Source organism: Clarias gariepinus, chromosome 4 (assembly GCF_024256425.1).
Source record: "Clarias gariepinus isolate MV-2021 ecotype Netherlands chromosome 4, CGAR_prim_01v2, whole genome shotgun sequence".
Classification (NCBI taxonomy): Eukaryota; Metazoa; Chordata; class Actinopteri; order Siluriformes; family Clariidae; genus Clarias; species Clarias gariepinus.
The window spans coordinates 14431125-14447749 of record NC_071103.1 but is presented as its reverse complement, the minus strand read 5'-3'; the positions used below and the strand labels follow the sequence as shown (position 1 = coordinate 14447749).

Here is a 16625-nt window from a genome sequence, read left to right as displayed (position 1 = left end):
TCTTCAGAGGTTGTATTACAGCTAATTGTAGCTTGATTGCAAGTTCTGTTACCATTTTCTAAATCTGTCAATAATGCTTTACTGTAAATATGTTTTTTTCAAGTTTAATATTACTTTCAACAATGATTATTTTAATTATGACTAGAAGCATATTGCCTCTATCATATTTACAGACTTGAAGTTAAAACACTGGCTGTGACTGGTTTGTGCTCTAATTAGATTTTTAATATAGTAGAAACCAAGGCGTTAATTCAAATCTCAACAGCTTAGGCAAGTGAAATCCACCTTTGCCAGAATTAACCCCGCTGTCAGAGGTAAAAGCATAAGTCTTTCTCCACCCACTGTGTTATCTCATCCCCCCCCCCCCTTTTTTTTCCCCTGCTCTCTTGCCACAAGTCATATTTGGTAATCCCTACTTTAGACAAGCAATTCCATTCTTAAAGACAACCGTTTTGTTGAAGGACAAAAACTAATTAATTTAGCCACATTCTAAGTCTCTAGCTCTGCTTTTAAGAGAAAGCACCTGGCCATAGCATCAAAAGTCCTACTCCAGCATCCAGATCCAGCCATGGGAAACTCCAAGAGCGGCGCTATGTCTAAAGAGATCCTTAAAGACCTGAAGCTATCAACAAATTTTTCGGAGACCGAGCTCTGCCAGTGGTACGAAAACTTCCAGAAACAGTGCCCATCTGGACGCATCACACCAGATGAATTTGAGAAGATCTATGACCGCTTCTTTCCTGAAAGTGATGCCACGACTTATGCCAAGCATGTCTTCCGATCATTTGACGCAAATGATGATGGGACACTAGACTTCAAGGAATACATAATTGCTCTACACATGACATCAGGTGAAAAAACAGAGAGGAAGTTGGAATGGGCTTTCTCACTGTTTGATGTTGACAAGAATGGCTACATCACCAAGGCAGAAGTAGGAGAAATCTGCAATGTAAGTTCTTATGAATAACTACTAAGGCTGAACTTTACAGCGAGACCATTTCAGGCAAAATTATTGAAACCTAATTTTAGCCAGATCCAAGGAATTCAGAAAATAAAGTAGATATACTGTGTGCAAAAAACAGGGCACTGAATTCCGTGGGGTATAGAAAATTAGAATCATTATCAGGTTTATTGCAAATACTACAGTAAAAATTTCTGGTTTATTAACATAGGCATTGGTAGCTCAAACTTAGGCTTCTCGTCTAACATAGAGGTCTGCGTTAACGTCCTAGCCAAGCTCCTACAGTAGACCATTAATGCCAGTCCCAAACACTAATAAAAATGACAGGAATGACAGAAAATGCATCCAGTGTAAAACCTGTGCCAAAATCAATCTACAAAAAATATGGAAACTCTCAATGGGAGCAGCTGAAAAAACAATAACAATATCGGATTTATTGTTGGTTTGCTCTAGGTTTTTGGTGGTTCTATTGCAAAAATAGATCTAGATGTTTTTATTATGACAATATATTTATATTTCCATACAGAATTTGAGTAGATTTAATACAGCACTACATCATATACTGCAAGGGAAAATGTCAATGTACAATAGAGTGCAATAAACATGAAAAGCAGTGATACGCAGCAAAATCCCTGTACTAACATTTATTTATTCATCTTCTGTACACACTTTATCCTTATCAGGTTATTTGCCAGTCCACCTAGGTTTGTTTTTAGAAGGTAGAAGAGCTGGAGAACCCAGAACACCTCATCAACATATAACAATGTTCATATAACAATGTTCTGCATCCTGTAGATAACCATCTCTCATCATACCACACACTGCAATAATCTATCAAATCTACAACCATGATTTATTTTTTATAAATCTTATAAATAAATAAATAATTTTTTTATTTTTATGAATCTTTAACAAAGTCATACATGAAACATGACATACAATAGCATATCCAGATTATGGCTAAAAAACATTTGAAACTCCAACCTGTGGACAATAGTGGATCAGTGATTAATGGTTCAGGGTTACTAGTCAAAATGTACAGTAAGGGCTGCACACTTTCTTACTGTCAAAGTATAACTATATAATACATTTCCTAAAATGAACAAACAATGGATTGTCGCATTTACACACAATAAACATTAACATTAATAAAGTAAGCAATATTTGTATTACTTATTTGATTTTTTTTTCTTTAATAAAAAAGAAAATAAGCCAAGTAATCAACCCTGCATTAACCAATTAATGAAAATTGAGTCATGATCTTTTTGTTGGTTTAAAACGTTTCACTACACATCCAAGTAGATTCTTCAACCTGAGAAAGGTTAGTTAGGAACCCCGACCATTCTTAGACTGAAGTAGCTAATTGGATAAGCAGTTAAACGTTTCAAACTGACACAAAATAATCTAGTTGCCATGATTCAACTTTCACACAAATTTACCTAGATGATTAAAAATCTTCAATGACATTAATCAATGTACACCCAACCAGTGAGTGAAACTACTGCCTAATTTGATCCAACACTTTTATTAATGTTTTCACACATGAACCTGGAAATGAAATAGATTTGGAAATGGGATTATACAGTTTATAGTCAAAGCTTTTTGGACACTCATTCTTCCACCCAAACAGGTATGGTTTTAAAAAATCTGGGGTTTTGGAACATGTCCCTTTGGCAGATTTTGCACCCATTCAGCGAAAGAGCGAAAAAAAAATATATATATATATGTATAAATTTTAATGCTACATCCTATCAAGACGCTATGGTGTGCATGTTTGTGCTTTTAGGCTTCACAAACGTTTTGGCCATATAGTATATATCATTAAACTTAACAAAATAGCATTCACTACTAAAATGAGTACACTACGCATGGAACAAGTGAAATTATTTTTTTCTCTTTTAAAAAAAAAACTGTCACAGCATTTTTAGAACATTCCTGGTCCTTATGAAGCTGATATGTTCTTTATATAAAGAGGTAAAGGGTTATGCTTTTTTCATGTAATTTCTTCATAGTTCTCTCCTCTCCATCCCTTAGGCCATTTTTAAGATGATTCCCAAGGAACACCAAGAGAAGCTTCCAGCAGATGAAAACACACCAGACAAGAGAGCAGCAAAACTGTGGTCTTATTTTAACAAAAAAGATGATGGTAAGTTTCTACATCTGGAGATCTTATATAGAAATTAGATGTACATTGGGTGAAAATTGTTCTTCATTTTTGTCCTATTATGAGGTAAAATATAACAATATTTTATTTGTTTTTGTCTCTCAGAGCGGTTGGCTGAGGGAGAGTTTGTACAGGGAGTGATGGATAATGAAAATGCTATCAACCTAATTCAGTACCAGCCTATTAAATAAAGAAACACAGAGCTGGATCGACTCTGGGGCCCCAGTTACGTTGTAAATATTATTACCTCCTATTTCTTTAATATTGACAGCTAAGCTAAAAGCTTGTGCATTTAGTTACACTATACACAGATGTTCTCCTAAACAGTAAATACACATTCATAATATACCCAGAGATTCAAAATGCAGAAGTACTGTATGATAACAGTACTGTCTGGATCAGGACCAGGATGTTCATTGGACATTTTGACTAGCATGACATGTCAGTTCAATGTTTTCTATAAAGTGACCTGTGAAATTTACAGTATTTATTATATTAGCTTTCTATGGAAAATCTATAGCAGTGTTGTATGCGGACCACCAGTGCTACCAGGAGGAGGCAGCTGTTTAAGTGTTAGCGAAACAATCATTTAAATATTTGTGTCTGTCTCATTGTTTCTGATGGAATAAAATAATTGAAAAAGTTTGTGTATATGCTTGTGTGTCTTCACTGATGAGGTCACTTAATTGCTTTGAAAAAAGAAAAAAGTCACCATATGCCCTACACATAAAAACATACACATTACACATAATATAATCATTTGAAAAACAAAATGTGACTATACAATACATATGAAAAGTCTACAACTTGTGAAAAATGTGTGAAAGATAACTTGTGTTATCGTTATGTCTATCAATCACAAACATGTAAATTTCATATGTGAAATGTGACTTTCCTATAAGCAATGTACTGTATTCATCTTGTGTAAATGAATAAATAAATAAATAAATAAATAAATAAAATAAAAGCTGTCCTAAAAATTAATCGTAAATGCGTTCTGAAATGGATGATTTTGATCTTATCCAACTGGAGTGTAATCCACTCAAAATCTGATGAAATTTCATTTTAAAGGGAGCTCAGATTTCAGACTAAGACATCGACCCATTCATCAGTTTATCATGCCCACAGTACAAATATTTCCCACCTAGCAAGGTGAGTCTGTTCCATCTGTCTCCATGGCCTCTTACACTTCATCCATCTCCCTCTCGCAGTCCTCACACTCTTCAGGTTCACATCCCCTTATCAGCAACAGTGTGGGAATATCCTCCTCTGCCTTCTCTGCTATAGTTTCATGCTCTAGCCACATACTATCCATCATGCCATCAGGATGCTCCTGTAGGCCACTGATAGAGTAGATCCCACCACCTGAAACCACTTCCTCGTAGGAAGGAGCTGCATGGGTGTCCTCCTGACGCAGCCTCTGTCGATGGCGAATCTCAATGATAGTCTTGGTGTAGGAATTGAAGGTAAGGACAGCAGCACCCATACAGCAACTAAAGGACACCCAAGCCATGCTGAAGAGAGAAAATTGAAACTGAAATAAACAAGAAAAAGCCAATCGGACTTAAGGAGATGAAACGACAATGAAACATGAGTATTTGTCTCATAAAGGCATGCCAATTGAAGTGAGCACTCCAGCAGTGCCCAGCTCATCCTTCAACTATTAGTACGGCAGTATGGTGCCATTCATCTCCACACCCACAGGTTTAACCCTTAATCGGGTGAAGAACCACACTAGATAACTTACAAGCGGCATTATTCAAATCAGTTTTTTAAAGAAAAAGACATTTGAAGGGGAAAAAAAAGCATTTTTCCACATTTACTGTTTAATTAAATGTCCTGAACATAATTTGTGGGTTTTAAATAAATTAAGTACACACTTTTTGGAAAAAGCATTACCTTAGATGGGTGACAAACCACATATTGTAATTTTACTGACCATGGTTTGCAACATAATGAACAGCAATAGAAATTCTTCCTGAAAGCTACAGTATTTCACAATTGATCTCTAAACTCAAGTTAGGACACAGGTCAACCACACTACAAATTATTCCTACAGTATGCACAGAAAAACTCTGCATGTGTGCAGTAGCTTTGCATGGGCTTGTTTCTTGTACGTGGTTGTTTGTTTATGATTGTCATACTTTAGTACTGGGTTCTGTACTGTAATTTGTATTGTTTTTCTATTTATTGTAATTTAAATTTAAGTTTTGTTTTAATATACTCCTATTCACAAAAGTAAGTACACCCCCTCTAATTTCAGCAAAAATTTTGGTATATCTTCTCAAAGGACAATGTTATAGAAATGAAACCTGGATATGTTTTAGAGTAGTCATTGTGCAGCTTGTATAGATTTACTGTCCTCTAAAAATAACTTAGAGTCATTATTGTCAAAATCGCGTGCAACAAAAGTGAGTACACCCTAAATGATAACAGCTGTACATCTGCAAAAAAGTCATATGTCCTATTTATCATAACTCATGTGTTTGTCAGTGGCCAAGCATGTCTCCGGACGTGAAAACTATTGAGCACCTGTGGGGTAAGCTGTAGATGGTGAAGCGCCATGTGTCTAAAATCTATAGTACAGTATTGTCCCTTGAGAAATTATAATTAAGTGGTTGCTGAAGTGTGAGGGGTGTACTCAATTTTTTAAGATACTGTTATTTTTGTCATTGCATTGACTTGTCCAAAAGAACAAAAGAAAAAGGACAATCTATCCTGAATTCAGTCATGCGTCATTGAGTGGACCTGTAGTAAATATTTAAAAAAAAAAGATGAGTGGACTCACGCAAAAGACCAACCATAGTCCCAATTCTGAGGTCTCCAGTCTTTGGGTCCTACAATCACAGTCAACTGGAAAACTGTAGTGTACATCATGTGGGCCTCCATCCCAATTAGGCCTGGGAGAGATGAGAAGGAAATAAAGCACTTAGGAAGAAAAAGAAAAACAAAGAAAATTGTTTTTTTGCTACAATGCATTGCATGCAATAGATATGCAGCTTGACAGGAAAGAAAAAAATATGCTTCTGTTTGCACCTCTTATGAAACAAATAACAGCAAAACAATAGGTTAGCCTCGTACCTGACAGCACAGTGCATAAGGCTGCAAATGCATTGATTTTGAGTGCACGCATTTTCTTATGAGAATAAAGAACTTCCAACCACATCAGCAAAAAGCCCATCGCCAACAGACCAATGTGTATGAACTCGGATATCGTAGACAACCAGAGGACACCTTCGACAATTAGAAGAGGAAGATAAAAAGATAAGAGGCTTCACCTACACCACCACTCAAGTTTGGGATTACTTTCTCGTGCTGTTAAATGGTGATTTTTGAGGTTGGTCACTCTAAAGCAGAGGTAAGTTTTGGTCTTGCTTTCCCGGAAAGCGGCTTGATGAGAGCTGGTTTTATCATGGTGCTTAATGGGTGTTGCACTTGACAATACTGTTCTTGCAAGAACTATTCCAGAAAGGCTGACCTCCTAGGAACTATGACTATAACACACAGCTTTTATTTTAAGACATCATACACCATTATTGTAAACTGCAGAAAATATAACACTAAACATGTAAAAGGAAATTTGCAAGTGATCCCAAACTTTTGAGCGGTAGTGTACATACTATGTCGATATACAGATGCAAATGCGTATAACCGATAAACTCACCATGTGTATCATCTGGGGTAAGGTCTAGAAACCTGCGACATCTCTCTCCTGCAGAATAACAGTCAGAATTTTGAACAGATGAAACTTTATGAAAAACGAATGTTAATCCTTGTAGTCGTCTGTATATGTAACAGTGTAGACTACTTGGGAAGATTACACTGGTATGATGATATGTATTTAAAATATAGTTTGTCTGGAATCTATCCCCATTTCTACCATTTCCTCTCTTTCTTCACTCAGTCTCTTCTTCCTTTTCACTCTGTAGGACCACTTTTATGGCAACTTTAGTAAATATTTACCTTATTTATGTTATCTTACCATCAGTGTTTTTTTCACAAGATTCCCAGAATCCTGCATGGAAGTAGCGTAACATGTACTTGTCCTCTCCAGTTTCCCAAATGTACTGCACAGCATTAGCCAACTGGGTCTCCTGAGTCTTGAGAAATGCTTCACTTTGGTTTGGTGACACTGTGCCATTAGAGGGCGATTCTGTACAAATAGAATGACTAAAAAAAGTTATTTAAAGATAATACAAGACCAAACTATTACTCACCCGAAAACAGAAGACTTATACAGGACAAGTCTGTTGCGAAAAGCTAACAAAAGTGTAAGAGGGAAAGGAATCACAATTGTCAGATCATAGCAAAATGGGGTATTGGATTTCATTTCCCACTGCAGCACTTCTTAATCACTCACTCACAAACATACTCACTCATTTATGTCACTCTTTCACATACTCACCTGACTCACATATTCACTCACTCATCCACCTCAACCATCACTAACTCGCTTACTCACTCACCTACCTCATTCACTTACCTACCTTACTTACTCATTTACCTATCATACTCACCCACCTCACTCCCTCCCTCGCTCACTCACTCACTCCCTCACTCATTTGTCCACCCAGACTTTCACCTCACCAAACTTGTTGTATTAGTTTTTTTTTATTTAGTATGATCATTTAATGTAATAAAGTTCTGTTTTTCTGCATTTGCAATCTCTGTTCTGTACCATGAAAACTATACAATTGTCCAAAACATAAGCATCATGACCTAGATAGATAACTCCTTCATTTAACAATGAATCATGTTTTTTGTGCACCTCTTCATTTAATCAGATATTTGAATGGGATTTGGCAGCTTAAGCTGCTGGTTTAATTAATATCATCTCAACTTAGATGTAGAGAAAAAAATCTAACCGGCTTAAAACACTACAGATCAGACAGATTAAATGCAATTCAACAATGGTAATGTGCAATCTCATTTAAAATTTCAGATGTATCTATTCTAACCTACTTATTGCATGCAGTTTATAAAGACTAGTGAGAGAACAGTTTGCTTTGCATGATATTATAATCAAGCAAGGAAGAAAATTGTTGATTATTGTCAAATTGACAATGATTTTTATCATAAGACTTGTTATGTTCTCTATGTTCTATTATGAATGGGAATATTGGATCATGTGATTTGAAAGTCGTTTAGTTTTAATTTTTTTCACATTTAAAAAACATGAAATTCGGGCTGTATATATTTTTATACAAGTTTATTAATCTAATTTCTGGGCATTCTAATAGAATTTTCTATTCTAAACATATGCTGAAACTGTCAACTAGTGTTGTAGTTGTTAATGATGATCTTTTAAATTTCTCAGTATACCTAACTGTGGATTGTTCTTGCTGTTTTCATTCTGCTCTTTTAATACTGGTTGTTACCTGGTTGCACTGTGCCCACTGCAAAGTCCTGGCTGTTGTTCTGGCCACATTTCTCCATCTTAACAGCAGAGAGGCAGAGCGGTTTCACCACTTTCTGTGTTCCCTCACACCAGTAGGAGGTGCAAAAGGCCAGCACGGACAAGGCCAAGGCAAGGGAGGTCAAAGAGAGGCAGATAAGGGAGCGCAAGCGGCGAGGCACATGCTCTGACATAAAAGCTGAAAAGAAGAGAAGGGCGAAGCAAGCCTGTGGTGAAAAGATTATTATTAACTGTTCATTAATAGTTTTGTTGGGTTGGGGAAGTCTCTGAACTGGAAATGGATCGATACAGGGATTTTAAAAAATAACAGTTGGGTTTGTCAGAGACTATAGGATGTAAGGATATGATAAATGATCCATAAAGGACCATAGGATGGTTTTATTAAAAGAAATTTAGGGAATACATAAAGCTGATTAGTGTTTAGGGTATTGTCTCTAAGGAAACAATTAAATGTACTCTATGCAGCAAAATGTTTTATACCGTAGCAGAGCCATCATGTGTCTCTGTGTAATTAAATGAAAAAGTAAAGCATTTGGTATCGATAAGGTTAGTCTTTTTTTTTTTTTATGCAGGGAAGAAAGAAGCACCCATGCTGCGTCTTACTATTTTCCATTAAGACACCATAGGATGCCACAAAATTAAGGAGCTAATGAAATTTCAGCAACTTTTTGAATTATCGGCACCCCTCATGAAAATGAGCAGAAATTAATATTTTAAATAAACATTAGGCTATATGTAATAATTTATCCCAAAATTATATTTAAACATCCTTTATCCCCGTAAAAACAGCACATTTAGTCTACAAAAGCTTGGTTTCATAATTATTGGCACAATTACAGTTAATAATCTGTGATCTCTGGCCTAACAGCACTGAATAAAATGATTGCTGGAAAATCCTGATTTATGGGTTAATATAAGCAACTATGTGTTGATGAGGAATAAATGTCCTTGCAGCATCCCATATACTTAAGAATATTATAACATGACATCATGAGTTATGACATCACACAAGAACATTCTAAACACAAATATTCTAAAGACACAATGGCCTATAATAATTATTAGTATTCTAATAAACTCTACTCCATATCCCTTATAATAATATTGCAACAACATATGTCTTAAAATGTATTAAAATGTTAAAACTTACATTGAAATGAAAGCTTTCAATTTTTAATTCATAAAATATCTAAATAAGTGTTTCTCAGTGCAACAAAGACTTTAGGGTTATCGTGACCAAAAAAAAAAAAAAAAAAATCGCAGCCTGCTTTAAATAATAAATTCACTTTAAAAATCCAATGCAAGTATTTATAATGCTAAATAATGAATTAATAATAAATACATCTAAATATAACATATTCATAAATTGTAAAAACTCCTGAATTATTATATTAATCTCAATTAACCAGATGCATAACATTATTTATCCTAATATAGCCTACCAAATACTGTTTAGCTAACTGTTGTGCTTATTGATTAAACAGAAATAAATTAAAAAATGTGTCCTACCTCCAGAAACAAGTACACAATGAACAATTGTGAATAAACAGTCCCCTTCCCAGTCCACCCTTTGTCTCTGTTTCCTATTTTCTGGGAAGACCCGAGCAGAAATGGCCCTCAGCCATGTAGCCATGCAGCCAAGTTTTTCCTCATTTCACTTGTCAAGCTTTTCCTCATTTCCTCTACATGCCTACACAAATCTCCTCCTTTTTGTAATCCCTCCATCTGTTAGTCTATCTTTCTGTCTTTTGCACAGATATTCATCTCTTTCAGTTGGATATACTGAAACATGATAAATCTGGTGTGAATGGACTTTTACTGCACAAGAGTGAAAATTCACACACAAGGCTTTTTAAATAATCCAAACATTAAGAATATGATTTAACATTACGCTTATTAGGTGTTTTAGGGATACGACATCGGTATAGTAATCCATTCCCTCAGCAACCAATCAATATGCTGAGAGGCGAAATCTAGCAAAACACAAACGCATGATCTAAAAGGAGAACAAATGATAAGAACTTGATATGGTTTTATAATAATTTATTTACATTATTAAGCCATAAAGATATTAAGACAAACACAAATAACAGATAATTAATCATAAAAAAAAAAATGCTGACCATACTGGTGAGTTAAAGAGTGTGAGTGTGAGTGAGAGCGTGTGCCAGAAACAGACAGAGAGAGAGAGAGAGATGGAATGTAAAACTTTGAAAGGTCAACCCCAGGCTTGTGACTTGCAATAATGAAGAACAAGTTTCCCATCACTGCCAAAACACTAAAAGCATACAAAAAGAAAAGAGTTATTAGATATTTTCCACCCACACAGTAGTCTCTAACGTTTACACAGAATGGTGGTGAAATAAAAAACATCCTGTGACAAGAGCATCTGCAGCCTAAATAACCTTGTCGATTATGGACATCAGAGGAGAATGACCAGGCTGGTCTGAGCTGACAGGAAGACCTCCTCAAGGTTCAATGTTTTGAACCTGCTGAGATGCTTTTTTGTACACCATGGCTGTAAAGAGTGATTATTTGAGTTGCTTTATCCTTCCTGACAAGCTGAACCAATCTGGACATTTTCTGTTGACCTCTCTAATCACCCAGGCATTTCCATCATACAGAACTTCTTTTAGTTTTTTAGTCAAAAAAGCCCATCTGGCAACAACATGCATGGCACAATCAAGGTCACAGAGACTTCATCTGAGGTTTCCAGAACGTGCTTAATTTAAATGTTTAATGTAAAGCAGTTGCTCTGTAACTGCAAGCTATTTTATTGCTAGTAGATAACGGCATGAGCAGATAATGCATAAACATGTAGATGTAACTATTACTTAGGTGCTGACCTAAGTAAACTGATAAACTAAATCTTTATCCTAACTATGATATTGAATTTAATATAATCATCTGTTTGCATCACTACATAAATAACGTAGTAATTGCTCTCCTGTAAGTCTTCACTGATTATATACTTACCATATTTTTCTCTCATTCTCAAAAGGCACACACACAATTTTTTGACACTTACTTTATACTAACTTTTTCATCCTCTTGAAAACTGTCATTCATTTAACTCATGTATCAACAAATGTTTGTTCAAGTGTTGAAACTTAAGTGTCTGACTACATTTACATTAAGGTTCAGCCAGAAAAAAAATACTGTTTCATCACTCATTGCATCATCTTAACTGTGCAAATAAACAAGATAACACTAATAATAGATGTGTATATGATCAAAACAATTTCAAAACTCATTTGAAATTAATCTTTCACTTTAAGCTTATCCATCACTACAGTAATTCCATGTCCAGACTGTATTACTGTGTAACACTTACATCAAAAAGGACACCCACTTCTTGGTCTGGGGACGGAGCAAACGACTGATTGACATAAATAAACTTAAAACACACAAAAAAGTGGCAAGTCAGTAATCACTGCAAATCTAATCAGTTTACTCATTTTCAATATACGGCATGATGTAATAATTACTTCCTGACACAATATCAGTTTATGACCTCTATGGGCAAGGAAATTAAGGGTACCAGTTGTTCGTTGGCCTCTAATTTAAGAAAGCGTGAGATGAACTGAGCGAGAGCCTGAACAGTCCTCTCTCGCTCTACTGCCCACTTCTTAGTCTTCATGATAGGAGTGTCTCCAACTGCTTTTAACAGCACGTCAACTGGAAGGAACAAAAACACACACATAAAGGGAAGCTCACTTTTATTACATAATACCTATTTAACTGTTATGTAATTTGCATTCAGCATAACCCTTTAATTTTCGAATTAGCAGGTCCTGAGCTCAGGTTACTATCTGTGTGATATTTTGCATGTTCTCCCCATGTCTGTGTGGCTTTTCCTGCTGCCATTGCATACATCTATGGTGTAATTCCAGCCCTGAATTCACCACAACATTGAGCAGGATAAAGCAGTTCTTGAAAATGAATGAACAAATGAAAAACTTAACGTTAATGTGATTTGTAGACAAGGCTGCTTAAAATTTCTGCATTAATTATTTAAAAGTTCTTGCTGTTTAGTTTACTGTTTAACAACCTCTTTGTGTATTTCAGTAACAATTTTGATATTAGTTAATACTCTTCTTCATTTTACGGCGGTTGGAATCAAGTAGGTTGCATTTACACCAACTGTAGGTCTCTCTCTCTCTCTCATCTTCCCAGGCTCTTGAAGCTGATTTTCCACTACAGACTTCTTTAGATCTCCCTCAATTTCCCTGTCCTTTAAAGTCGACATTCCAGTCCAGTCTTCCTCAAAATCATTAAACGCTTCCTTCCTTGATCAGTGACTCACCAACATTACCTTCTACTCTCGCTAGTTCTTGGAGCTGTGACATCATATCTAGCCTATCCTGCATATATTTCCTGCACGATAGAAAGCAATGTTAGGAGTCTTTTAGAATGAGAAGTCACTGATCAGGAAAGGAAGCATTTAATGTTGTTTTTAAAGGAGGCTGGTCTGGAAAGTCAGATTTAAAGGACAGGGAAGTTGAAGGGAGAGAGATTTACTGTATAGGTGGCGATGATGGAACCTACAAAACTCCAACTATATGCTACATGGAGAGAAGACGTGTTGAGAAAGAAAAAAAAAAGTATGTGGAAGTACTGGAAGACACAGAAGATGTCAATACTAGATCAGGGAAGGATGCATTAGACATTTTAAATAATTTGAACTGTATAGAACCTGCATAGAAACAGCTACTGTAAACCTTGTCAATGCTTGTATGACCTAGTAAAGTTAGTAAAAATGTCAACTGTTGCTCCAAAATAGTATAGTAATTTTAGTTAAAGTCATAACAGATTTACAGAATCTTTCTGGAGGAACTAGCATGCGTGTGGTGAATCTGAAGAGCTGACTATGACCAGTGTTACTGGTTTAGAGTCACATCTCTTCAGCTAAATCCACCCCCCTTTTTTGTTAGTATAATGGCTGTGATTATTTTTTCTCATAAATTAAAAGTAAACTATTTAATACTAAAAATCAGGCCTCTACAAATGGCTGGTGCTATAGTATCAGAGATTATACATCTTTAGATTTGCAATGACACCAATTGTGACGTTGACTGACAAAGCTGTAAAAAAATATTTTTTTTTAGTCTGTGGCCCTTTTGTTTATAAAAATTATAATAGTTAAACATCTACTAGGTAACGTTTAGTAAAAATGTTTATATAGTTTTTAATTTAATTTTTTCCTCCAAAGCTAATAAACTTCACTACCGGAGAGCTAGCCCTCCAGTATCTACACCATTATTGGTTATCTGGAAAAGAACTCTGACATCTCATTCGCTCATCGTCTTGTCAATCATCGATTGCGGAAGTAGCTTCATCACGGATCAGGATAACTAGCTGGCTTTCTCAATACGTACCCTAATGCCTAGACTAAAAACTTACTCTTTTTCTTCTCCTCAGTCTTCGCGGGGTCTCCGGAATCTCCGGCGACATTCTGTTGGTTCTGTGTCGATAATTCTTCTTTTTGTGGTTCTGTAGGAGACTCACCGTTGTCAGACATCCTCTAGCTTCAAAACATTATGCACAGAGTGTGCAAAAAAAATGAGACTTCAAAATACAAGTCCCTCCGCGTCAGGGCAAAAGTAATTTAACCCATTACGGTCCTACTTCAAAATGCACTATTTTTGCAATTTTCTTCCATATTTTAAGTTTATAATTTTTTTTTATGTTTCACCAAGACTTTTTTTGCCCCACAGGAAAAAATGATATCAGTGCAACAGGAGTCCATCAGTGCTTCGTGACTATTTTTAGACACTCCAGTCAATGTGCAAAATCAGCAGCAAAACACTTTTAGCCCTTTTCAATTCTAGGCAGCATGTTGGAAACCTTATGCTGGTAAACATGTTATAGTCATTAACAGTTAATTCCATGTTGCTCAAAATACTTTGCTTGATACAGTCATTCTAAACTTAAAGTTGTGTTTAATATGAAGCGGCCTATCATAATCACAAGCAACATCTTTTAAAAAAAATCATTTTATGCTTATTTTTTTTTCTTCGTCTTCTTTGTCCTAGTCGACATATTTATGACTGGGCATTTATTAGTTTCACTAGAGAAGACATTTTAACAGAAGAAGAAAACTCAGCATAAGTAAAAAATAAATAATAATAATAATAATAATTACATGTTGTTGTTAGTCTTTCAGCTGCTCTCATCAAGGAGTCACAACAGAGGACATGGCACAGATTTCACACCGGATGCCCTTCCTGACCCTACCCCCCCATTTGATCACTGGCTCCAGTGGCTGGCGTTTGAACCTACAACTGATCCACCAACACCCTTATTTTTTAAGCTAAACAGCAGTTTCTAAGCGTATACAGGACACCCTGAAATTTTAGCAAGTCAACAATTCGTCTGGAATTTTATGTGTCATCATCTCCTAAATTGTTCATTCATTCATCTTCAGTAACCACTTTATCTTAGTCAAAGTCAGTGATTATCCTGGGGTGAATCATCGTGACATGAGGTTTGAAAACACACACTCGAGATGCACACACTCTTTCACACCTAGGATAAAGTTGAGTAGAGTAGCCAGTTCACCTACTAGCATGCTTTTGGAAGATAAGAGGAACTCAAAAGTAAGCACACATACCGTACACATGGAGAACATGTAAAACTCAGCTGGGATCCTGGAGCCATAAAACATCAACTTAAATTACATGGTGACAGCTAACCACTAACTGTTTTTTAAATCTACTTAAATCTATCTGCAGATCATTGAGTAGCACAGCAGGATGAATTAGCACACCCCAACTGCGAATTGCAACTTTAAATAAGTCTAATTCAAACATTGGGTAACTGATATGGTTGTAAACAGTGAGATGAGGTGACTTGGCCAGCATGCTGGTACTCCTATTCCATGCTTTAAATTCATAGTATAACATGGCTAAAATTTTGTGAATCCTACTCACTCATTCTCATTCACCTTTATTAACCACATCTGGTCTATAATAACCTCCTTTCTTCTGCAAAGTCTTTTCTTTGGATTTTGTGGCATGCATGGGGAATTTGCACACTCAGTCACTAGAGCATGAGTAAGGTCAGGTGGTGATAAGAGAAGGAATGGGGTGCAATCAATGTTTGAGCTTATCCCAAAAGTGTAGGTCAGGTCTCTGTGCAGGCAGCTTGAGTTCATTCACACAAACCATATATTTCAGTATATTAGTTGGACGCTTTTTTTGTTGCACACTGTCTACCCTAGCTTGATAGATTTGCAATGTATTCAATAACTTGAAAGCCAGAGTTGAAAGATAAAATATAATGAGCCTGTGAAATTCAGACATTCTGTTTTACAAGAACATGAACGATAGAATGAACATAATTACAAATGCCTTGAAAATAAATGGGAGGGGCAATACAGAGTGTTCTGAACTCTAACAATGCCGCTGTGCCTGATAGACTTGAACCAGCATGAGGCCCTCACCATGTCCATGTCATTATATTTTTTGCAGGTTTAAGAACATGATCATGCATGAAGTATATTACTTGTGACCCAAGATCAGGACTCAAGAACTTTTTCTGATCTTCACTGATTAACTTTTTTGTAAAGATTTATTCAGTTTGTTATTTCAAAATGATTAACTATGTAAAGAAATATGCAGGATACATTTTTGTATACAAGTTATTGACACACGTTCAATGTGTCAGGCTTGGACTGGCAATGATGCACTGCATCTGCTGTGTCTGGGAATTCCATGGCATAGGGTTACGGTCCCAACAGTGGCAACCTGACAGTGGCTTGAACCCCTAACCCTCCAATCACCAACCCAGTGCTTCAACTTGTTTGTACAGTGCAACGGTAATAAGACAATTTTAAAGAATGTCACATTCTCAACAACTCCCCAAAATTTTATGATATCACAAACGTTCTTATAAAGGCCAGAATCATATGCATTTTAACACATAAGAATTTAACTTACTTACAACTGACCTTTACAATAACAAAGCTCCGATTAAGAAATTATTTACCCAATATTAAGTTTCTTTAAAGGGCCCTGCACTATATGGAGTCGCCCACTGCCACTGGTCATAAAGCTACCTACCTGGTCTGCTTAAAGATACAT

At 35.9% G+C, this 16625-nt stretch overlaps 3 protein-coding genes across 4 annotated transcripts; 1 reads left to right on the top strand and 2 right to left on the bottom strand.

The window, feature by feature from the left end:
• The first annotated feature begins 422 nt into the window (after positions 1-422).
• rcvrn2 (recoverin 2) lies at positions 423-3770 on the top strand. Its single transcript, XM_053495069.1, has 3 exons — positions 423-949; positions 2996-3107; positions 3231-3770. Exons 1-3 carry the CDS (start codon positions 569-571, stop codon positions 3314-3316), a joined length of 579 nt encoding a protein of 192 aa, XP_053351044.1. The 5' UTR covers positions 423-568; the 3' UTR covers positions 3317-3770.
• Positions 3771-4064: 294 nt separating this feature from the next.
• si:ch211-149k23.9 (germ cell-specific gene 1-like protein) lies at positions 4065-9140 on the bottom strand. Of its 2 annotated transcripts, XM_053495066.1 has the most exons (6): positions 8504-9140; positions 7108-7278; positions 6790-6837; positions 6207-6359; positions 5914-6025; positions 4065-4639 (listed from the first exon to the last, which is right to left on the bottom strand). In XM_053495066.1, the coding sequence occupies exons 1-6, from the start codon at positions 8712-8714 to the stop codon at positions 4309-4311; spliced, it is 1026 nt and encodes a 341-aa protein (XP_053351041.1). In that variant the 5' UTR covers positions 8715-9140; the 3' UTR covers positions 4065-4308. The 2 variants fall into 2 exon arrangements, with proteins under 2 accessions (XP_053351041.1, XP_053351042.1); XM_053495067.1 differs by lacking the exon at positions 6207-6359.
• Positions 9141-10562: 1422 nt separating this feature from the next.
• Positions 10563-14101, bottom strand: atg12 (ATG12 autophagy related 12 homolog (S. cerevisiae)). Its single transcript, XM_053494691.1, has 4 exons — positions 13945-14101; positions 12083-12219; positions 11876-11938; positions 10563-10819 (listed from the first exon to the last, which is right to left on the bottom strand). Exons 1-4 carry the CDS (start codon positions 14060-14062, stop codon positions 10760-10762), a joined length of 378 nt encoding a protein of 125 aa, XP_053350666.1. The 5' UTR covers positions 14063-14101; the 3' UTR covers positions 10563-10759.
• Positions 14102-16625: the final 2524 nt, after the last annotated feature.